At 40.5% G+C, this 25,619-nt stretch overlaps 1 protein-coding gene across 1 annotated transcript in view; it reads right to left on the bottom strand.

Annotated features, from left to right (window-relative positions):
• Positions 1-25,619, bottom strand: part of SNTG2 (syntrophin gamma 2) — a 295,545-nt gene that overhangs the window by 5,426 nt on the left and 264,500 nt on the right. The window contains exons 15-16 of the mRNA XM_078851956.1: positions 19,439-19,531; positions 14,255-14,365 (exon numbers count right to left, since the gene is read on the bottom strand). Coding sequence (XP_078708082.1) covers positions 14,255-14,365; positions 19,439-19,531 — 204 coding nt within the window. The remainder of the gene's footprint in view (positions 1-14,254; positions 14,366-19,438; positions 19,532-25,619) is intronic.

Raw genomic sequence — 25,619 nt, forward strand, 5'->3', positions numbered from 1 at the left:
GATGTTGGTGACGCATCCTCGGTGATCCACCAACACTTGCATTACCATGATGTACTCTGTGGCAAGGTGGTCTGGTGCCAAAATAGGGCTATGTGTACCAACCATTGCCCCATCGCAGTTCAGGAACCCCACTCTGCACATGCTCCGCTATGTTCTGCACATTACGAGTGTCACAGTCCTGTGTATTAGGAGTCAATTAATGGCCCTGCACACTCGCATGCTTACTGTGGATTTTCCAACTCCTAAATGATTTCCCACCAAATGGTAACATTCTGGCATTGCAAGCTTCCGTAGTGTGCTTCTCCACAGTCAGTGCAGCTCTCATTCTGGTGTCCCTGAGCTGGAGGACTGTGGTGAACTTGGCACACAGATCCAGAAATGTGGTCTTTCACACCCAAAAGTTCTGCAGCCACTGCTTGTTGTCCCAAAACTGCATTATGAGGCAATCCCACCAGTCAGTGCTTGTTTCTTGGACCCAGAAATGGTGTTCCATCATCTGCAGCTGCTCCATAAACACCAACAACAACCTTGAATTGGTTTTCACCGTTGGTTTAAGCCTTTTCCTCTCTGTTGTGTTTCTGCAGCCAACTAAGTAATACTTTTCTTTGAACAACCTGTTCACTGTCACTGCATTTTCATTGTGGCTGCATCACTCAGAGGGAATCAGATTTCAGAGTAACAGCCGTGTTAGTCTGTATTCGCAAAAAGAAAAGGAGTACTTGTGGCACCTTAGAGACTAACCAATTTATTTGAGCATGAGCTTTCGTGAGCTACAGCTCACTTCATCGGATGCATGCCGTGGAAACTGCAGGAGACTTTATATATACACAGAGAATATGAAAAAATACCTCCTCCCACCCCACTGTCCTGCTGGTAATAGCTTATCTAAAGTGATCATCAGGTGGGCCATTTCCAGCACAAATCCAGGTTTTCTCACCCTCCACCCCCCCACACAAATTCACTCTCCTGCTGGTGATAGCCCATCCAAAGTGACAACTCTTTACACAATGTGCATGATAATAAAGTTGGGCCATTTCCTGCACAAATCCAGGTTCTCTCACCCCCTCACCCCCCTCCCAAAAACCACACACACAAACTCACTCTCCTGCTGGTAATAGCTCATCCAAAGTGACCATTCTCCCTACAATGTGCATAATTAAGGTGGGCCATTTCCAGCACAAATCCAGGTTTTCTCACATCCCCCCCACCCCCATACACACACAAACTCACTCTCCTGCTGGTAATAGCTCATCCAAACTGACCACTCTCCAAGTTTAAATCCAAGTTAAACCAGAACATCGGGGGGGGGGGTAGGAAAAAACAAGAGGAAATAGGCTACCTTGCATAATGACTTAGCCACTCCCAGTCTCTATTTAAGCCTAAATTAATAGTATCCAATTTGCAAATTAATTCCAATTCAGCAGTTTCTCCTTGGAGTCTGGATTTGAAGTTTTTTTGTTTTAAGATAGCGACCTTCATGTCTGTGATTGCGTGACCAGAGAGATTGAAGTGTTCTCCGACTGGTTTATGAATGTTATAATTCTTGACATCTGATTTGTGTCCATTTATTCTTTTACGTAGAGACTGTCCAGTTTGACCAATGTACATGGCAGAGGGGCATTGCTGGCACATGATGGCATATATCACATTGGTGGATGTGCAGGTATACGAGCCTCTGATAGTGTGGCTGATGTTATTAGGCCCTGTGATGGTGTCCCCTGAATAGATATGTGGGCACAATTGGCAACGGGCTTTGTTGCAAGGATAAGTTCCTGGGTTAGTGGTTCTGTTGTGTGGTATATGGTTGTTGGTGAGTATTTGCTTCAGGTTGCGGGGCTGTCAGAGGCCAAAACCCAGCTGGCTCTGATGAGGAGACAGTGTTGGTGAACAGAGATACTGTACTATGGAGATCCAGTCTAAAAGTGGGGGTGTCCAAGGAAAGACAGAGAGAGGGATCATTGGTATAGCTTACCTTGAACCATGATAACTATAAAAATCAAAGGATAATTATGGAGAATGAGAGAGTTAAATTAATTATTTTTTATAAATATCATATGCATCTCAGTTTACCTGTGTGATAGTCTCCTGCCCGAATGCACAGAATTAAATCAAAAGAGGCTGTTGGGGGAAGCTAACGGGAAATGAAACAATAGCAAAGGCAGCAAGAGTCTCTGAGGAAACAAAGGGGAAAACTATTAACTGGGAGATATAGGTAGGCCTGTCTTGACATGAGTAATTAAACACATGGGGGTGGGGGAGAACTTATTCTTTTGAAGATAGGATTGGGGAGGTAAATGTATCATTAGGCTGAAAACAGAGTGTTTGTGCTAAGGCCTGGTCTACCCTACGGGGTTAGGTCGAATTTTTCTATGTTAGGTCGATTTAAAAATGACTGTGTTCACACAACCAACCCTGTTCCGTCAATCTAAAGGGCTCTTAAAATCTACTTCTGTACTCCCCAACAAGGGGAGTAGCGCTAAAATCGACCTTGCTGGGTTGAATTTGGGGTACTGCAGATGCAAATCAACGGTATTGGCCTCCAGGAGCTATCCCAGAGTGCTCCATTGTGACCACTCTGGACAGCACTTTGAATTCTGATGCACTAGCCAGGTACACAGGAAAAGCCCCAGGAACTTTTGAATTTCATTTCGTGTTTGGTCAGCATGGCGAACTCAGCAGCACAGATGACCATGCAGTTCCCCGCAGAATCGTAGAGCATAGAATGTTTCTAAGCTCCCCCTATCATCCCCATCCCTGAGGTTATCGCAGATTAGAAGGCGAAAAAAACACACTCGCGATGATATGTTTTCCCAGCTCATGCAGTCCTCCCGCACTGATAGGGCACAGCTTAATGCATGGAGGCATTCAGTGGCAGAGGCCAGGAAAGAATTAAGTGAGCACGAAGAGTGGAGCCAGGACGTGATGCTGAGGCTAATGGGGGAGCAAATGGACATGATGAAGCATCTGTTGGAGCTTCAGGAAAGCCAACAAGAGCACAGACTCCTGCTGCATCCACTGTATAACCGCCTCCCCTCCTCCCCATGTTCCATAGCCTCCTCACCCAGACGCCTAAGAACGTGGGGGTGGAGGGAGACTCCAGGCACCCAGCCACTCCACTCCAGAGGATAGCCCAAGCAACAGAAGGCAGTCATTCAAACAGTTTGATTTTTAGTGTGACTACAAAGAACAATGTGGCCTTGTCCTTCCTCCTCCCCCACCCCATCTGGGCTACCTTGTCTGTTATTTCATTTTTTTTTAATTAATAAAGAAAGAATGCATGGTTTCAAAACAATAGTTACTTTATTTTAAAGCAGGGAGGGTGGTTGGCTTACAGGGAATTAAAATCAACAAAGGGGGTGGATTTTCATCAAGGAGAAACACACAAAACTGTCACAGCAAAGCCTGGCCAGTCATGAAACTGGTTTTCAAAGCCTCTCTGATGTGCAGTATGCCTTGCTGTGCTCTTCTAATCGCCCTGGTGTCTGGCTGCTCAAAATTGGATGCCAGGCAATTTGCCTCAACCTCTCACCCCTCCATAAACGTCTCCCCCTTACTCTCACAGATATTATGGAGCACACAGCAAGCAGCAATAACAATGGGAATGTTGGTTGGGCTGAGGTCTGACCTAGTCAGCAAACAGCGCCAGCGAGCTTTTAAACGTCCAAAGGCACATTCTACCACCATTCTGCACTTGCTCAGCCTATAGTTGAACTGCTCCTTACTACTGTCCAGGCTTCATGAGCCGTGGGAGCAAGGGGTAGGCTGGGGTAGGTGTGACCGCATGGTGCTGCTGGCTGGGAGAGCAGCCTGAGGCAGAAGCCTCCAGCTTGCATGATATTCCAGGCAGGACTGAATCCCCATGAAATGAAACTTAAAGAAGAGAATGACTTGGAGTCTCTGGATCACATTCAGTGCTCTAAGAGGAGACTAGCCATGTCTGTCCATGTGCCTCTGATCAACCTCACTGAGGTCTGCCAGGAGCACCCAGGAGACGTACAATGGCTATTCGTCCTACTGCACTGTCTGCCGCAAAAGCAAGGAGCTGCTGCTGTGTAGCAATGCAGTACCACATCTGCCAGCAGCACCCAGGAGACATACAGTGATGGTGAGCTGAGCAGGCTCCATGCTTGCCGTGGTATGGCGTCTGCACGGGTAATCCAGGACAAAAGGCGCAAAACGATTTTCTGCCATTGCTTTCATGGAGGGAAGGAGGTAGGGAGTGGGACCTGACGACATGTACCCAAAACCACCCGCAACAATGTTTTTGCCCTATCAGGCATTGGGAACTTAACCTAGAATTTCAATGGGCGGTAGAGACTGTGAGAACTGTGGGATAGCTACCCACAGTGCACCGCTCTTTAAGTCGATGCTAGCCATGGAAGTGAGGATGCACTCCGCCGACTTAATGCGCTTAGTGTGGACATACTGAATCGACTGTATAAAATCGGTTTCTAAAAATCGACTTCTATAAAATCAACCTAATTTTGTAGTGTAAACATACCCATAGTAAGACAAGTAAATCCTAAGTAAGGTCAGTAGGCTAAAAAGACAGACCTGAGTTCTTGGGAAGCCGAGAGGAAAGAGGTCTCGAAGGGAATCCCAACAGGGGAATGCTCCCTACCTGACTCCAGCTACACTGGTATTCTTCCCAGACCCAAATGTGCGATCAAAGGGTATGCTAAAACCTTAAAGATGCTAGCTTAGGGAAGAAAGTGGGAGGGAAGGAGTGGGCTGGCAGCAACAGTGGCTAGTGATGAGACTCCGGCAGACAGAGACACACAGGAACTGCAGTAAGCAAGCTGGCTCTCCCAAACCAGATAGGAATAAACTGGACCTAGCTGAGCTATGCACAGAGGGGCTAAACTTAGGAAAATAAATATGTGTATAGGACTCCTTATTGTTTTAACACATTTTTCCTAGATTCTCCTTTTGACAAAACAATGGTTCTTTTTGTATGAAGAAGCTGTCTTAGAGTAACTTTAATCACCTACTGTCACAGGCTCCCAGAGGAAAAGACTTATTGGTGCCAAACAAGTTGGGCCTTTTGTGTTAACATGGTTGGGAAACACCCCAGAGATTCAGTCTAGGAGTGGCAGGACCGGGTGGCTCCACCCACAGTGAGGTGCAGGAAGTGAGGCCAGCCACCTGAGAGCTGCACTTGAGTGCAACTGACAGGGGTCTAAAGTGCAGTTTGATCTGTAACCCTGACAACAATCCTCAAATAATGTGTCTGAATAAAACCAATGAAAGCATAGAATCTCATCTTTGTCTTTTACTTATTCTACCGTGCACAGAGGAAAAGGCTGTCCTGGGCTCTGTTCTGCCTCATGTATTGCAGCTCAGATTTTTGCCTAGTTTGAAGAATAAAAGTCAACTTGCTACTCTCCTTTTCAGGAAACTGGTAGAACTCACAGTGGGCTTGTGACAATGATGGGGAGAGCTGACCATGCATAAAAGGGGACAAAGAAGGTAACATGCAGGAAAAGAGATACTCTACAGATAACTTAATGACTCAGTGATCTTTCAGCATTTCAGCATTGGTATTTTCATGACCAAAATGTTCTAGAATAATTTCTTAATTAGTTGGTCACAAACAGGCTTTCTATAAGATCAGGGCATGAATGCTTTCTTGTCTCAGTTATTTCCCGCCCCCCCACAGATTTATCATTATTGAAAGGAAAAGGCCATTTTACATTAGAACAGCCATACGGGGTCAGACTAATGGTCCATTTAGCTTGGTATCCTGTGTATGACAGTGGCCAAATCGTAGTGCTTCAGAAGGAATGAACAGAACATTACGATTTTGGATGATCCATCCCCTGTCATCCTGTCCCAACTTCTGGCAGTTGGAGGTTTAGGGACACCCGGATCATGGGATTGCTACCCCGACCATCTTGGCTAATAGCCATTGATGGACCTATCCTCCATGAATTTATCAAATTCTTTTTTTAACCCAGTTATACTTTTGGCCTTCACTACATCCCATGTGTACAAGTTCTACAGGTTCACTGGGCATTTTGTGAAGACATACTTCCTTTTATTCATTTTAAACCTGATGCCAATTACTTTAATCAAGTGACCCCTGGTTTTTGTGTGATGCAAAAGGATAAATAACACTTCACTGTTCACTTTCTCCATAGCTGCCACAATTTTACTGACCTCTATCATTTCCCTCCTTAATCACCTCTTTTCTAAGTTGATCAGTCCCAGTCTTTTTCATCTCTGTTCCATACCCCTTATCGTTGCCCTTCTCTGCTCCTTTTCCAATTCTAATATGTATTTTTTGAGCTGAAGTGACCAAAGCTGCATACAGTATTCAAAGTGAGGGCCTATCATGGATTTATACAGTGGCATTATGATATTTTCTGTTTTATTATCTATCCTTTTCCTAATGGTTACTACATTCTGTTAGCTTTTTTTGACTGTCGCTGCACATAGGGCAGATGTTTTCAGAGAACTATCCATGATGATTCTAAGATCTCTTTATTGAAAACTAATTTAGATCCCATTATTTTGTATGTATAGTTAGGATTATGTTTTCCAATGTGCACTACTTTGCATTTATCAACACTGCATTTCATCTGCATTTTGTCACCCAGTCACCCCGTTTAGTGAGATCCTTTTGAAACTCTTCACTGTCAGCTTTGGATTTAACAATCTTGAACAATTTTGTATCATCTGCAATTTTTTCCACCTCACTGCTCACCCCTTTTCCAGATAATTTATGAATATATTGAACAGCACAGGTCCCAGTACAGATCCATGGAGGACCCCGCTATATACCTCTCTCCACAGTGAAAACTGACCATTTATTCCTACCCTTTGTTTCTATCTTCTATCTGGGCTTGGTGAATTATTACTCTTTAATTTATCAATTTGTTCCCAAACCTTCTCTACTGACACCTCAATCTGGGACAGTTCCTCAGATTTGTCACCTGAAAAGAATGGCTCGAGTGTGGCGATCTCCCCCATATCCTCTGTAGTGAAGACCGATAGAACAAATTAATTTAGCTTCTCCACAATGGCCTTCTCATTTTTAAGAGCTCCTTTAGTATCTCGATCATCCAGTGGCCTCACAGACTATTTGGAAGGTTTCCTGCTTCTGATGTACTTTAAAAAAAATTGTGTCCTTAGCTAGTTGTTCTTCAGATTCTTTCTTGTCCTGCCTTATCATATGTTTGTCCTTGACTTGCCAGAGTTTCTGCTGCTTTCTGTTTTTCTCACTAGGATTTGACTTCGAACTTGGGGTCTGATCTTTCCAAGATGAGGTGGCAACGAGTAACATACAATAGAAGTAACAAAAGGACAGCCAAGTTCTGAAGGTGTTTTCACAGATGATCAGCAGCAAGCTACTTAGGTTTAACAAGCAAATATTAAAGTGCTTTACTAGCCCAGGCCCTATCTATAAATAATATTCTAAATAAATTTGTATGGGTTGAATATACAATTTATATTGAGAAATAGCTGCTTATCTTATCACAGAAGTTATAATTCATTAAAATCTTAACCTTATACAGAGTGTGATCCTGAGATCTATAGTCTGGGAGATTCAATGATACTCAGTGTCCCTGTCTTTAAATTAAGAGCCTATATCAAATGGGTAATTCATAAAAACTAACAGTATTGTAAGTTGTAAAGGAATGGATTTTTGCTTCAACCTGTCTGGGTTCCTCTTCTGTGATGTAAGCATAAATGCCATTAAAGCACAAATAAGTATGTTTAACAAACTCATGAATGCCAGGAAATTCAGAGTTAAAGCTGAAACCTTGTTTTACTCATATCATTAAGTGCAGTATATTATTATTCTAGAACTTCCTTCAATCTTTAGGCCTTGCAGGATGAGTCAATCATGAGGATAATTCAGCTACATGTTGATATCTGTATGTTTTAGTAAAAACAAACACCTCCCCCCCAAATCCTTAACATTACTTAAACTCTACATTTGACTTGTTTCCCAACTAGCAGAAGTACGTCTGCACAGTTTGGTTTCAGCAAGGAAGGAATACAGGAATATACAATTACCTTGGGAACAGCTAGTCTTTATGATAATTCCAACTTCATTGACACACAGCAGTACAGGATATCTCACAAAGAAATCTGTTTCGGTAAGATTCTAGCCTGATTTCTAAAACAAAGAGGTCTGGATATGCTTCACATAGTCACATAGAACCAGACTTTTAAAGGATCTAAACCCAGCTGTGGGTGCTGAGCACTTGAAAATCAGGCCTCTGGAGAATCAGTTGTTCAGGACTCATTTGTACTTCTTAAAAGTTTGAATTATGATAGGGAGACGGAAGAGGTGCATACCTTTAGCAATGGTGTCTGGAGCCACTATACCTCTATAGGACATGAATCGGGAGCATGCTGAGAGGCACTATGGGGAGCATGCTGAGAGGCATCCCTTGCTATACATATGGAACAAGTGTAGCCTATGTTCACCCCAGTGCAGCCTGGCAACCTACAGTGGGCGAGGTGAAAGCCCCAGCAAGATTTAGCTCCTCTGTAGCCGCTAATATCAAGAACAGCTCAAATTGCCTCCTCGTCTATGCTATTAGCAACGAAAAGGTAACATTTCCAAGACAAACATCACTTCTGCCCTATAGTAAAAGTAGTAAAGTTATGAACACACATACGTACAGCACACACATACGTACAGCTAATATTGCAGTGGAACTGCTGATGGGCTGACTATGCTGTTTTTTAAAAATTATTTACAGCTGGTTAAAAATATTCATGTTATTTTTAAAAAGGAAGAGGCAAGAATCTTTCAGGATCCTGCTTTCACATGTGGCTAGTCAATAGATGAAGAAATATTAGTTCAGAAATTACCCTGAAAGAACGAAAACTCTTTGGGAACTTAACTAAAGTGTTCACTTTGTTGTAATTGGTGATAAATGACAGCTAGCTGCTAAAATATTCATTCAAGTTTCACATGCAAAATTAGATCTTCTTGTGAAAGAAAAATGAAGTGTAAAGTGTTGGTTAAAATCCTTTGAAGAAAATAAACCCACATAATCCTTATTCTGATTTTTTTTTTATATCAGAAGCACAAAGTATTTTTTCTGTCTTGCCTGACAGATATGGAGCATATATGGAAATAAGTTTTCTAAATACACATTTTATGTACAGTAGATGTAAATTATTAATCAGTATCTCAACTGGATATAAACACCAAGAGAGAAGAAATATTGTTGTTTATATCTTTTATTGTTTATTTGTTCCCCCCCCACACATCCAACTAAAATGAAGTGCATGGTCATGTTTTTTCTGTATTATAATATAGCCTTTAATATAACAGTTCCCATCTCCAGCCAAACAAAAGCTTTAAACTTGAATTATAATGTCTGCAAGCTACATCACATAACAGACAAATACTGTCTTCAAGGATTTTAGGATTTGATCCAAACTTCACTGAAGTCAATGGAAAGACTCTGATTGACTTTAATAGATTTTGGATCAGTCCCTGAGTGTGCTGTTAAAAGCCCTGGAGAGACACACTGTTCTAATCCACATATTCAGCCCTCAGTGACATTAATGAGCATTCTACACAGAGACCAAATGCAGTATACGGACCTTAGAAAAGAGCAAATTCCTTACAAACTTTCTCATTTTATACTGTGGTCTTATTCTTATCCAGGGATTGGCAATGTTTGGCACGCGGCCCACCAGGGTAAGCCCCAAGGTGGGCCGGGCCTGTTTGTTTACCTGCCGCATCCATAAATTCAGTTGATTGCGGATCCCATTCGCCGCAGTTCGCCATCCCAGGCCAATGAGGGCTGCGGGAAGCGGCGGCCAGCAATCCCTTGGCCCTCACCGCTTCCTGCACCTGGCCACCTGATATCAGGCATTTCCCCATTTAAATATAAATAGGAAAGGCATGCAGGATCTGTCCCAATATCCACAAACCAGCACGAAAAACAGCGTATATTGTTAAGGCCTCTCATATCAAAGAGTGCATGTCTATGCAATTCTCTCCACAAGTCAAACTCCAACTTAAAAGAATTCTCTGCTGCATAAGAAGGAAATGCAATTTTCCATTCTTCAAACTTCATTAATATTCAGTCTTTTTCCCTCCACACTTGATCAGAGACTAATTACATGCAATTTGACTGTCTAGGAGTTGTTTGGTTATCTGTATGAAGAAAAGTGGCAACTTTGTTTTATTGGAGAAGTGTATTTTTTCAGTCATCTAGAATCCAAGAACACAACACAAGGAATTTTTCTCAAACTGTACAGAGAGAGAGAGAGAGAGAAAACCTTTGTCCAAACACCATGGATGGAAATTTAATTCCCAAAGGAGAGTTTTTCAGAAGGCTACAAGCATATGAAATTAGGGGTAATCCAGGAAACTCTTTTGCAACATTAACTATAGCATTTGCTGCCAAGTGAATGTTATAACTCATCCATACTGAGCTTCGTTTGACATCTACTAGCTCATCTATTCACGAGAAATGAAACTTCCATTATTTGATTACATTTGTGTTTCTCGTTATTGGCTGCACCTCCCTATTCGGCACCATCTGCCTCTTTGAAATTCTTCCTTCGTTATCTTAAACTCATATACTGCACTAATACTACATCAGGGTAGAGGGGGGAATCAGTGCTGTATCCTTTTGTGTCCAAGCCATAATTCTGAAGCCTAAGGCTATGTCTACACTGCACACCCCGGTGGCTGTGTGTAGGGTATACATAGCTACACGCAGCTGTGAAAAGCAAGTTGCATCCACACTGTGGTGTGTAGCTACATCCACTAGTGAAAGGGAGCTGCTGGAACCTTTCCTCACTGCATTCCCATTGCCAGAGCCTTTCCCTGTGGTCTTTGGGAAAGGCTCAGATAGCAGTGAGACAGTGGGACACTGCACTTCTAAAAATAGGAGTATAGATGGAGGAGGTACTGCTTGGATGTGTAGAGAGCCATTCAGGGTACATACCCACAAGGTTCAGGCATGCCTTTACTTTACTCACCTTATTCTCATGCCATTCAATGAGCTTTCATTCTGTTCTGTCAACATTTGTACTGTACATATACACCAGACCCTTGCTAGAACACATGTCTATATAGCACAAATTCACATATAATGGGGTCACGGCCATGGATCCCAAATTTAATTACTTTAATTGCAATTCATTTTAATGCAGTCCCCGTGTTAACGCAGTACCATGCATGGATCCCAAATCCCGCATTCTAGCAAGGGTCCGGTGTACATTTGTGTGTATGCTCACACATACTTTGTACTTATGTAGCACCTTCAATCTGAAGAGCTAAATATTTTTAACAAACATAAATGAAAATACTTGTGAAATAAGGAAGTATTTTTATTCCCATTTTACAAATAGGGATATTGAGGCACATAACAGTAAACTGACTCATGCATGCAGAAAGCTTCCTGAACCCAAATCTCCTGGCTCCCCTACTAACATATGCCTCTATTAATATATAGGATCCAGTAGGAAACACTACTGGGTGTAGTGCTTACTAAACATGAGTAGTTCAACTGATGGTAGTAAGCACTTTGCTGGGTAGTGAGCACAATAGTAAATAAAAATGCTGGTTAGAAAATAGTTGTTTTTCTTTCCAACATTTTTGACTTTGTTAAAAAAAATTTAAATGTTTTTTAGCAACCAAAAACTGAAAAAAATTGTGGTGAAAACAGCTAAAACCCAGAACATTTTCAAGTGAAAGTAGACAAAAAACAAAAAAAGTTCCCTTTTCATCCAAAAATACTCAAAGAGGTTTTTGGCTTTCCAATGAAAGATCTTTTTTTTTTTTTTGAGGAAGGTAGACACTTACAACAACAACCAACCGACAATAATACTAATAATAATTTGGTCAAAAACAATTTTCCTTTGCAAAAAATTAGACCACCCCTAAAAATGTTTGTCAGATAAGGTTGCATAGGCAATAAATACTGGACCAATTCACAGTATAGAACTACAAAGGAAAACACGTTTTATTTGTGGCCTTTATTTTCCTCATTTATGATAAGAACATAAGAACGGCCATAATAGGTTAAACCAATGGTCCGTCTAGCCCAGTCCATCTTCTGACAGTAGACAGGTGCTTCAGAGGGAATGAACAGATAATTATCAAGTGATCCATCCCCTGTTGCCCATTCCCAGCTTCTGGCAAACAGAGACTAGGATCACTTCAGAGCAAGGTTTTGCATCCCTGCCCATTCTAGCTAATAGCCATAGATGGACCTATCCTCCATGAATTTATCTAGTTAGTTTTTGTTATATTCTTGGCCTTCACAACATCCACCGGGAAAGAGATTCACAGGTTGACTGTGAAGAAGTAATTCCTTTTATTTGTTTTAAATCTGCTGCCTATGTGCAAGTACATTATATCCACTGGATCACCCTTGTCCACATGCTTGTTGACCCCCCTCAAAGAATTCTAGTAGATTAGTAAGGCATGATTTGTGAAGAAGCCCAGAATGTTTTCTTCTTGCTACTGTTTTTAACATTGAAAAGACCAGGTCTTGCCTAATTTACAGTTTTGCTTATAATCTTTGGCATAGAAATTGGATTATAACCTCACAAATAACAAGAAACTGAAATATGACCATCACAAGAGGGGAAGGAATTTTTAGAATGTTTAAAACTCTTGTTTTTACTGATTTTGCCCATTGTGCCACCTAAATTCCTTCACTGGCTTCCTCTTCTGCATACCATCACATGCAAGCTCTTGCCATTGCCTTCAAAGCCATACATGACTGTCTTTCCCTTCTTATCTGATTGTATTTCGCTGTTGCATGCATTGTAGCTGTGTCAGTCCCAGGATATTTGACAGACAAGGTGGGTGAGATAATATTTACACTCTTGAATGAACTCACACAGGAAAATGATAAAATGATAAAACACAAAACACCTCACTACCGTGGGTGACTACTCTTCACAACATGATCACTCTATATCTGACCTATCAATACTCATCCTCAGAGGAAACCTGCACTTTCAAAAGATGAGCCTGGGAGTTTAAATTCATTACTCTGCTAGACTAAAAATCATGGACTGAACAGAAACACTGAATTTATGGCTTATTACCATGATCTGTAACCCACTAACCCTCTCTTTTTGTCCTATTACTGCAGAAGTGTTAACAGGCCACTCTACCTTGAATGGTCCCTTACAATATGTGCTAATTACTTATGCTAAATAAGCTGTTCCACCTTGCATTTTGCTTTGACTCTGGGAGAACCTTTCCCAGACTTGAAGAAGAGTTCTGTGTGGCTTGAAAGGTTGTCTCTCTCTCCAACAGAAGTTGGCCCAATAGAAGATACCTCACACAGGTCTCTCTGTATTTCACTTTGCTACTCTCCAACCTCGTCTTCTCTGCTAGTGACTCCAGCCTCAATGCACCATTTCTCCCATGCCAACACCATGAGCTTTCTCCCATGCCAACGCCTGTATAGGCAACTTGAAACACCCTCAAACTTTGGGAGGATCAAAGTCCATAACCTGGACCCAGTTCCAAATGTCATAGCAAGCACTAGGTCTATGCATCAAACCAGAACTTTGAATGTAAACATCACGGCACTAGGGTCTTATCCTAAGATCTGAATTTTGAAGCTAAAGGTCTTGTTTAAAGTTATTTAGAGAGAAAAAAGGATTGTGCATCATACAACAGTTGCTATGTAATCAGTATACAATCAATGCTATGTATCTTATCACTATTTAATACCTGATCCTACACAATGCTGCATGCTGTCATCTCACTTCAAAACCAATGGATTCGATGGGAGTTAAAATGCTCTGCCACTTGCAAGACTGTGCCCTTATGTAGGCATTAATAAGAGATAATAAAAGTTATATAATAGTTTTTTTATTAATAAATCAGAAAAATCTACTTTTTTGCTTAAAGCTCTAATTTTGCTATGTGGCATCTCGAAAAATATATTAAAATGCTTTAAAATAAAACATTTTTACTATTTTTTTTACATCCATTTTAAAAGATTACATTTATTGATGGAAAACTACACTTAAGAGAAGGCACTTCAGAGAAATTATCATTCTGAATGAATACACCACAGTTTTTCAGAATACATCTCAGGAACAGAATCACATAGATGGTGTAATAAATCTACAGACACCACAGGACTTTTATTAGTTGCACAGCTTCTAGAGAATATGAAAAAAAAATACATGATTTAACTGTTGATTGTAAACGTGCACAGTGTTTAATGAAAACTTTCATTTCTTCAATATAAATTCAATTATTTTTTTCTAAATGGAGAGAGAATATATCAGCTACCTTCATCTCAATTTGTTTGGTGTCTAGATTCTGAAAAAGCAGCTTTACTCTTGTTTTTCCATCGTCTGAAGACCCCTTGAGCTGAGAGAATTTAAACCTCCAGAGCACATTCTGCAAAAAAAATAATGTTAATTAGGACTCTTTGATATTACACTCTTACACCCAGAACTTTGCATTATTGAGCGATTTTGATCCGACATCAAGAATTTAAATGTCATGTAAAATAAATGATGGATTAATATAGTTTGGGCAAGAGGATGGTTTGCATAACAAATACAATTTATCAGCTCTACTTCATACATAGCAGCAAAAAAGATACACTTTTTAGTACTTCCCTACCCATGTAAGGGTGTACAGAGATCAAGGTAAAATCCTGTGCCTATTGAAGTCAATGGGAGTTTTGCAAACCTTAAATCTCCCAAGCCTCACTTGGCTCATCTGTACAATGAGGGGAATGACACTTCCCCACCATACACCAGTATTGCAAAGCTTAATTTTAAGGTTAGATGAAATGTGCTACAGAAATGCAAAGCAAAGAAATGCAAAGCGGGGGGAGGGATAGCTCAGTGGTTTGAGCATTGGCCTGCTAAACCCAGGGTTGTGAGTTCAATCCTTGAGGGGGCCATTTAGGGATCTAGGGCAAAAATTGGGGATTGGTCCTGCTTTGAGCAGGGGGTTGGACTAGATGACCTCCTGAGGTCCCTTCCAACCCTGATAGTCTATGATCTATGATTTACACTATTGTGTGGGGTATTCAGTCATTCGTATGCCAAGAAATAAGAATCCCCAGGTCTGTCTCAGCCTCGGGTCCCTTCCATAGCAATACATGGAGCTGTGCTACATGAATCACTGGGTTTACCTGGGTATTTTTAAAAATTACAGAAAGAGACTTATTGCAATCAGTCTTGGGAAATTAATTGTTAAAATCACTGTAATTTTCTGCACTTCTCAAGATGTTTTCCATGCATTATAGTATTGGACTTAGAAACGTAAAAAAATGAAGCCAAACAATCAGAGTACAATTTCCTTCTGATGTTTCTGTAACCTCCAATCACCAAGGAAATGCCTGTGCACACTGAGGGGAGCTGGGAGCTGGTGGAGGAACCATGAATCATTCCCGGTTGAATGCTCTGAAAGCCATTTTAAAATGAAATAATGGCAGAAAAGCAGTTTACTGGTTTCTTTTTGTTTTGGTTTTTTTTTTAAATCTGTTTTTTTTAAAAAAATCCACATTTGAAAGATGTTTTCTGCCTGTGGACTAGCAGTATGTCTCATCTGAAAACAGCAGACATTTTGACTGTGAATATTTTTTAATATTTGGAAGATAATACTGATGGGATTGCTCTGTGGTTGCAGCTCAATTAGAGCAGGAAGAAATGCCAAGTCCTCTTCAACAGAGGTTAGATTATTTTCACTCACCCAGAAGATGGATGAACTGGGTAGCTTTGAACTACTCCATCCAAACTGGACTCCTGATGCATGTGGTTAGTAAAATCAAGAAGAGGAGTGTTTGAGTTATTTGTTATTTAGATGATTGATGCTTGCTTATTAGAGAGCAGGGTCCCAGCTTCCCTTAAACAAGTAATTAAAGAAATGATTGCTTAATGTTGTTAATTATTACATCAGAGTCCTCATATTCCCTTGATGATGATGAAATATTTATATTATCTTAGTGCCCAAATGCTCCGATCAGTATTGGAGCTACAGAATGCCGGGCACTGTACAAATATAGAAAGAGACATAAGCCCAAAAGGCATGTCATACAAAGAAAAAAACAGACACACGTTAGGGAATGAGAACACACAAGCAAATCATCCTGGTGAAGAACCTTAGCACAGCTTTGTTAGTTGCATGTACTGTATTTTTTTAATAGAGGAAAGGAGGAATAGGAAAAGGATAGAGCTGCGTTCTTGGCTTTGGGATGGTATGGGGTTTGAATTGGTCACACTGGGTGATAAGCTCCTCCTAGCAATGGACATATACCTGGCTTATCTATATGGTGGGGGGATCTGGTGGCTTTCACAAAGCTCTGAATGGTCTCTAATCCTTTGAATGGGAGTGGAAGGGTACTAGATAAGGACCTCAATCAGAAAAGTGTTGAGAGGAAGCAGAAAATCCTAATTATCTCCTTCTGTGCCCCTCCACCCCAGCTCAGCTGAGCCAGCAGCACATAGTACCCCAGATTTCCAAACACAATAGCTAAAGAATCAAGTGCTCTAAAGCATACACTAGGGAAAGCTCATAAACCTCAGTACAAAGTAGCTGGACAACCTGAATATGTTCCGAAGCGATCATATTACAGATTAGCTGCTGCTGTCCATTGCTGCCTCACAAAATCAGCAACTGTGGGCAAATAAATGCTTTTTCTCTCCTGCACTGTCCTATGGGGAGACAATATTTTCTGCCTGAAGAAAAGGAATGGATTGGGGTGGGGAGCAGTGGCCCTTTCCTGTCATATTTCATCTTCCTGAAGTTAAATGATAGAGGATGTGGCCATGTAGAACCACCTGACAACCCCAGTGAAGGGGGTCTCAGGGCTAGGATTGGGCTGATGAGAAGTCTCTCTGAAGGCAATGAAGGATGTAGGGGAAAGGGTACATTTTTTGAAGGAGAGGGATGACTATGCAAAAGGCCTCAGCTCAGTTCCACAGAACACTCATGGCCAATTATTAAGGTTGAAATAGAATTGTGAATCCAATCGTGAATCCTTCTGCACAGATTTGTATGCAGACAACATAGCAAGATGCTCCCAGCAAGGCCCTCTAGTTTCCCTTACTCTCATAAGAGTCTTGTACTTTCTGTTAATGTGTCGATGTGAGATTACTGTTGAGGTTCAGCATTTTTCTGCAGCATTTTCCCCCTAATAAATTTAATTAGTCAGGGCTGGATGTATTGATCAGGTACTCTGATCTGCCATTAAACACTGATTAAGGTAATGTTCCCCTTTTTGCTCCTGAAAACAGATGGGATAATTTGATAATTTAGTCTGCAGAAGAGAAGAGTGAGGGGGGATTTGATAGAAGCCTTCAACTACTTAAAAGGGGAGGTCCAAAGAGGATGGAGCTCGACTGTTCTCAGTGGTGGTAGATGACAGTACAAGGAGCAATGGTCTCAAGTTGCAGTATGGGAGATCTAGGTTGGATATTAGGAAACACTATTTCACTACGATGGTGGTGAAGCACTGGAATGCATTACGTAGAGAGGTGATGGAGTCTCCATCCTTAGAGGTTATTAAGGCCCGGCTTGACAAAGCCCTGGCTGGGATGATTTAGTTGGTGTTGGTCCTGCTTTGAGCACGAGGTTAGACTAGATGATCTCCTGAGATCTCTTCCAACCCTACTCTTCTATGATTCTATATTAGGTTAGCCATTTTTCTGTATCAAACCTGCAGCTCTCTATTCTAAATTAATCTATTTTTAAAAGTCTTGCCTGAAATTTGTGGACACTTCTCCATTGACTGTATAAACCGTTATTTTAGATGTTGTTACTTTTTTAATTTTTAAAAAGGCTCCCTGTCCTCTTAGTTAGTGGAAGTAGGAGACCATCATCCCAAAACTCATTGAAACTAAACAGGAAAATATAGCCAGGTGTCACCATTTCCCCAAGTGACTTGTTGCTGTTTGTAATGTGCTAGGTAGAGTTCTTCAGGGAGGCATTTAGTTTTCATTTCACACTAGTGTTCCGCTTCAGAATATAGGACAGAAAAGCAAAGGCTAAGGTTATTACTTTTTAAAAGACTATAAATATTTATTTTGTTTATTTGGTATTATTCATCCAAAGGATCCCAAAATGTTCTCCAAACTTTACATTTACAGGAATCATTTTGTTTCTCACTGAAATGCAGCCAACCGTGGAGTGGAATGCAGAATCTGTTTGAAAGTACCTAACAGCACTATGACAACAATTTAGCATAAGAAGTGTACAGAAAAGCCACAGCCAACTTAAAACTGCTGAAATAAAAAAGGTATGTAGAATGTATTTGTGAAGGCCAAATGCAATGTAATTAATACCAACACTCTTGCAAGAAAGAAAGAAGAATGTGAATGTACAGTTCTTGAAATTTTATACCCTAGTAAATAATACTGCACATGCTATGGCATTAGTCCAGATTTACACCAGCACCGATGAGAGCAGATCCTAGTCATGAAGTCTTTAAACAAAGCCACTTTCAAATTACTGATACATATTCTAAAAAATAAATACTTTGGTCCACATTTCAAAGAAGGGCATATTTTTGCTTTTCTCTAAAATCCAAAACGGTTCAATCAACTTCCTTCACACTGTTAAAAAAAAATATAGTTCTGTTCTAAGAGTAATCCCCCAGTGTTAAGGTTAAAAAGTGATTTATTTATTTATTGCCAGAGTTACTGTGTTGCTAAAAACACAGATCGTCAGCTAGTGTAAATCAGCATAGTTCTGTTCAAGTAAAAGGACTTACACCAATTTATCTAAGCTCAGGGGTTTGCTCACAAAATGCAATAAGATTCACATTAAATTTTACTTGAATTGCAGAACATTTTGCTGGCTTTGCATCCTCTGCAGATGTAGAAAATGGCTCCTTCTCCACTACTGCAGCTTCAGTAGACAGGGGCCTGCCACTGCCATTTCCCTTCTCCATTCACTTTAGGAAATTTAATACCAGCATCAGTAGAGCACAAGGACCAACCTTTGCTGGGTCTTGCAAGGCTAGAAGGGAAAGGAAGGTTTCTTACATCCTCTCCTTCCTTCTTGAAATTCCACACAGGGCTAAGCCCAATTCAATCTTTTAATTGTCTTATGGTAAGGAGTGGTTTACTGTTCTCCTAAACACACAGGTTCAAATCACACACCACTTCATTTTCTCGAGATCAGTAAACCGCCGTCCATCTTGTGGTTTTTTTGGGATGAAACCTTAGAAACTGAGGTCTGGGTTAAATATCCAATGACTTTTCTTTTGTTTGTTTCTTGTAAAAATAACCATTTGTCTTGGTGTCCTTGGCCAAAATGCCCCCTTCCATGCTATGGCACAGGCAGGCTATCCCTTTCCAATTCACAGCTGGGTGCGTTTCAGTGTGGGACCATATCAACAGACTTTGTAATGTGCTTTGGGATCAAAAGTGCTAGGTAACTGTAAAATATTATTAAAACCAAGCTCATTAACAGCAGTATAGAACAGATTATGTTTTTAGCTCCTTTTCCTCTTACCTTTGTTTTACTGTCAAAACAGGTGAATCCCAAGGCAAAGTCAACTGTGAAACACAGAGTTACTCCTTGCCAGCTGCACATATATGTTTTAGACTGGAAAAATATTAATGTTGAGAATACAGTTTTATTATCATTGTTCTTTTTATCCAATAACAGTACATCTTATTTTCTGTTTGTGACAAGGCACCAAGCCCGTTACACTAGGAGAGAATTACAGCAGTCTATTGATTAAAAAATAATCTGTAAAAATAATATATATTTACAACATAGTATCAGAGATCTTAGGCTGTTTTTTTTGTTGTTTTTTTTTAAACAGCTTTTTAGAACCTGGCCAGATCTGATTTATAACTGTCCACTACAAAATAAAAAACTAAACAATCCAAACTAAAAAGAACCATTTGTAAAATCCTCTGAGAGAGATTTTGGAAGACTACTTAGAACTAACTCAAAAGGCTAAATCGATTATATAATAATTGGTTCTCACTCGGTTTCTAACAAACTTTGTGTACATAATCAAATCACTGGCGACTGTCTAACTATGAGAACAGTATCTGTCTGCTTCACCTCTCTGTATACTTTAACCTTTGCAAATAGTCTGTCTGATTTTGCAAGATTTCTTTAAAGCCTTGTAAAACTACAGTAAGGTACCACCACAGTACCAGTGGTCATTATTAAACCAATTAACTAGCACTGCTCTCTTGTCAGCTGCTGAAATATGAATGTTAATTCTTTGACCTCTTTTAGGTTAAAAAGATTAAACTTATGGTTTAACTTGAGGTTAAACTTAACTTGCGGTTAAACTTATGAAAGCGCTTTACAATTAAAAGTCTATTAACATTTAAATTTACCTCTATCCACATCTCTAATAGCATCGGTATTGCAGTTCCTAACCAAAATACACAGTGTGCACATTTAACATATATTTATGTCTTCATGTAAACTAGATTCAGAATGTAAAGACAGGCAGTCTTCAGCACTCCTGGCTATAAATTTAAAAAGGGGCTGGAAGGTTTTCACATTGACATCAACAGCAAAAATCCCACTGACTTCACTTATTGAGCTACTGAGCCCCTTCTCACGATCCCCACACCCTTGATTTACAGAACACTTTCCAAAATGTTTAATATAGCCTCTTGATTTACTAAAAGCCTGAGTTTTCCCAAGGGAACAATACCTTGTCCTCATATTAATGTCTCATAAGCAGCAATGTCATCTCATCTTTAGAGATTTGTTTATTTAAAATTTTATGTCTGGATAATCTTTTTGAAATTCCAGATCTCAAAAAAGAGGTTCTAACAAATGAATGGTTTGTAGGAAATTGATAAATTAATAAAACTCTAAGTAGAAAGTTGATCCTTTTGGTATTATTTAAAAAAGTAGTAAAGCTTGAGATGTTGAAAAATAGACATTTTGACATTCTTGAACTTTAGCATTTACTGCTTTTGAAGGTTCTCATTCTAATATTTTAAAAAATCTTATTGTTATGATCAAAATACAATTTTTTGTCAAACTTAGTGATAGTCTAACATAAAAGGAACTTCAACTGAGTTACAACATTGACATTTTATATAGCTACATTTTTTAATGGTTGCAGAGTTGATGTAATTTATCTATCAGCACTAGAACTGGTTGAGTAATGGGAAAAAAGACTTGTGAATAAGCAGTTTGATTTGCTGCTGTTTGTGGATCATACTATTGGCAAGAATATTAGTGACTGCCATTAAATTATTAATATGTTTATGAGTCTCCAGTATTTCACATATTTATTATAAAACGTCATGAATTGTTATTCACCATTTGTTCTACATTATTCTTCTACTGAAAAGATTCTACTGAATTCACCCCTTCTTGTCAACTGATGAGAATAGGCCACTTCCACCTTAATTGAATTGGCTTCATTAGCACTGACCCCTCACTTGGCAAGGCAACTCCCATCTTTTCATGTGCTGTAATATATATACTGCTTACTGTATTTTTCACTCCATGCATCTGATGAAGTGGGTTTTAGCCCACAAAAGCATATGCCCAAATAAATGTGCTAGTCTTTAAGGTGCCACAAGGACTCCTCGTTGTTTTTGCTGAAAAAATTCTGTCATCCAGGGCCTGATTCAGCAAAGAACTTAAACATTTGCATATCCTTATGGACATGTTTTTTAAATCAGGAAGCTGAAAAAACAGCAGATACCTAACCAATCACAAGGCCACAGATAGTAAATACTAAAAGTGAGCAGTTCACAAAGAATTAGCCTGAAATATCTGGTGAATATTGAATAGTTATGCAACTAACAGAACTGGTTTGCAAATGACCTGAAAACTAAAATACAAAACAAAACGACAACATTTTCAGTTTGATAAATACATCACCATAAACCTAATCAGGAGCAATCTTCATTAGGGACATGACAGTCTTTTTCCAGAAAACATCTTTCAACAAAAATACTTTGGGTTTAGCTATATCTATTAGGGGAGAAAGTTGATGTTTAACCTGAAAGGCGACATATTGCAAATGCTCACTGACTTAGAATCTGAAAATCTTAAAAGGCCTTAGCTTGGAGGTTATCAAACACTTTCATGATGTGGATCACATTTTAATAGAGATCATCCAGAGGACCACCTCCTCTCCCATTCACCAAAGCACAGACTACCATCCCTGTCCAGTCATGACTGTGACAACAACCTTCCTTTATGTTTGTGATTGCACAACATCCCTCTGGATGACTACAGCAATCACTGACATGGAAATTTAATATTAGGCACCCATTTAGTCTACTTTTAGTTGTCTTTTAATGTCTTTTACTGAAATCAATAGAAATTAGAAGCCTAAACACCTTTGTGGATCTGGGCCTATGTCTCTAGCCAGCTCTTGGCAGGTCCTGAGCAGTATTCCACAGACCACAGTTTGAGAACTCCTAATTAAGATTGTTGACATAGGAGAAAAGAATAGTATCACAGGTGTCACTGGCCCTTTAACGGGAAAGAGACCAGTACACCTGTGACTTGTCAGCTCACTCCAATTAGACTTAAAGGAGGGCACCTGGCTTTTGGACGGGAGAGAGCCCTGGTGAGTCAGAGCTGCCTGAAAATACTGACAGAGAAACAGAGAAGGTCGGGTAAGAGCTGCCTCAGGAGGTAAAGGAGAGACCAGGGTGGGAGGGGGGAGAAGTAGGAGGAGAACCAGCAGCAGCAGCCAGCTGGTGCAGAGAGCCACTGGGAAGAGCAAAAGGTTAATGATGAGGACAGGCCAGTGCTGGGGAACCCTTGCCAAGTTAAAGGAAAGCTCATGCAGGGGCCCTGATGAAGAAGGGGATGAAGCGGGTTAATGCTGATGGTGAATCTCAGGAGGAGGGTTAGGACTCACAGGCAGGGAGGCCTGGCTGAATGGGACATCTGATTTGGGGCAATGGGAGAAGTCTTGCAGGAGAGAAGTGGGTCTTGTAACTCTCAATTTGATGGCCTGGAGAGTGAGATCTTGTTCAAGGCACTGGGACAGAACGATCAATGACTCTGGTGGGTGATCTAGAAATGGTCACATTTAAAAGGGATTGAAGAGCTGCTGTGTTATAATCTTGTTTTACTTTGGGGATTTGAAAGAAACTGTTTTTACTATGAGGGATCTGTGGACTATGGCACTTTATAAATAAAAGAGTTTGAATTTGCCACCGAGAGACAATATTCCTTTGTATGGGTGAATTCCAAAGGGAAGCAAAGGTAGTTGTTTGTCATGCCCCAGCCTGCTTTAGGAGGGTGCTCCAGTAAGGCTCCACCTTGTAACACATAGGTTATAGTTAAAATATCTTCCTTGCTTATATGAAATAAAATTTGGGAACTGGATTCTGACACCTGCCTATTAGATGGAACTCAGGGCATATATGTGTAAGTTAATGCAATTTTTCTCTTGGCCCAAAGTAAATTATTTCAACATTTTTCATTAAAAACAAATTTCAGACACACCAGAATATTTTAATATTGTGTTTTCCTCAACACAAACCTTCTGTGGAATTGATACAAGGTCTTACTCAGGGTTATGTAAAACATTTCAAAGCAACTTTTCAAATATGCCTACTTGATGACAAATCTATGTTAAAACTGGCCTTTTATGATCCTTATTCATGTTGATGCCACACTTCTTGCTAAAATTAACACACATGAAATCTTTTCTGTATGTCTGTTTGAAGTACCCGCTGAAATGCTAATGAACAGGAGCTACAGTCGTTATTTCCAATAGCTAGAGAACATCAGCATGTATTTTCAATAAACTGTTAATATGAAAATACTAAGATGCTGAAGTTACATCTAGTTAAGGTGGCTCATGTCTATATTTCACAAATACAACACATTAAAAGATTAAGGTTGCAAAATCAAGCACTCAAATGGTAGGAAATGCCAGAATTAAGGTTGACTGCAAAACCTTAATTCTGTCACCTTGTGCATATGCATTATGATGCTGTCTTTAATTACATGTTCACTATATCAGGGTGACTTGCCTGTGGGCTGGAGAGCCTGGGTCTAAGCCAGCCCTGACTACAAGAGGGGCTGAGAGAGTCAAGTGATTTAATATTGGGGAGAAAAAAGCAGGAAACTGCAGGGTTGTGGCCAGAGAAAAAGCATGGAAGCAGGGCCAGAGGACTGGAAATTGATGGTTTCAAGTAGAGTTTATTATTTTGGACATTATGTTTGATTATTCTGTGATGAAGGAATCTGACTATTTTTAGTGTTAAACTATCCTCAGAAATGGTGCTGTAAGCCATAGGCGCTGACTCCGTGGGTGCTCTGAGGCTGGAGCACCCATGGGGAAAAATTAGCGGGTGCTCTGCACCCACTGGCATCCAAGCTCCCCACTCCTCCCCCCTCCTTCTCCCCCCCCCAGCCTCCCCCTCCCTCTCGGGGCTTCCTGCCCCCCCACCCCGCCGCCTAACAGCTGTTTGATGGCGCTTACGACTTTCCAGGAGGGAGGAGAAGAAGTGGCGAAGCGGCGCGCTCAGGGGAGGAGGTGGCGAAGGGGCAGGGCAGGGGCAGGGACTTGGGGGAAAGGGGTGAAATGGGGTGGGGCGAGGGCAGGACCGGGGCAGGGGGTGGAGGTTGAACACCCATCGAGCAGAGAGGAAGTTGGCGCCTATGCTGTAAACCACAAGAAAGACTTTCTGGACTACTTTAGGGGCCTGTGGGAGGGAGATAGTAAGGGCAGGGTGCCTGTAAAAGCAACCCATCATCATGAAGTGGTGCTCCATAAGCAGCCACACCTTGCAGCCACTACAATGACATACTATTTTTTCCCACAGGACCAAAAATTCAGTGCACAGGATTAACCTGCTCAGGGAATAAATCCAGGTTGTGTTGGTAAGGAAGCTGTTACCTGTAGAACCACTACCTCATTTGTTGCAGAAGTTGGAAGTTGTGTAGTAAAGGACGCAGGAGAATTTAGGAAGAGAAAGGATGGTCCCACGGTTAGGGCATTTGAATGCTTCCCTAGAGAACTGGATTCTATCCCTGCCATAGAATTCCTGTGTGATGCTAGTCAAATTGCTTAAATTCAGCATTTCACAGGTGGTCACTAATTTTGCATTCCTCATTTTCTGGAAGACTGACTTCAAGCCCTGTGACCTGACTTCCACTGAGCACTCAAAGCTACCACAGAAATCAATGGGAGCTGTGTTTTGAACATAAAAAGTACTCTGGAAAATCATGTGCTAGGATACCCAAAATTAGAGGATACTTTTGAAAGAGAAATGATATAAGGGTGAGGAAGAGGGATAACAAATGGTCTACATGTAAAGTGGAACAGGTGCAGAGAAGAGCTACGAGGATAATCAGAGGACTGGAGGGCCTATCTTATGAGAGGAGACCAGAAGAGCGTGGCTTGTTTAGTCAAGCAAAAAGAAAGGTTAAAGGGGATAAGATTGCTCTCTATAAATACATTAATCGGGTGAATACCAGGGAGGGTGAAGAGCTATTTAAATTAAATGGCAGATGAAATTTAATGTTGATAAATGCAAAGTAATGCACATTGGAAAGCATAATTCCAAATATACGTATAAAATGATGGGGTCTAAATTAGCTGTTACCACTCAAGAAAGAGATCTTGGAGTCATTGTGGATAATTCTCTGAAAACATCCACTCAGTGTGCAGCGGCAGTCAAAAAAGTGAAGAAAATGCTGGGAATAATTAAGAAAGGGACAGTTA

This window comes from Lepidochelys kempii, chromosome 3, assembly GCF_965140285.1.
Source record: "Lepidochelys kempii isolate rLepKem1 chromosome 3, rLepKem1.hap1, whole genome shotgun sequence".
Taxonomy (NCBI): domain Eukaryota; kingdom Metazoa; phylum Chordata; order Testudines; family Cheloniidae; genus Lepidochelys; species Lepidochelys kempii.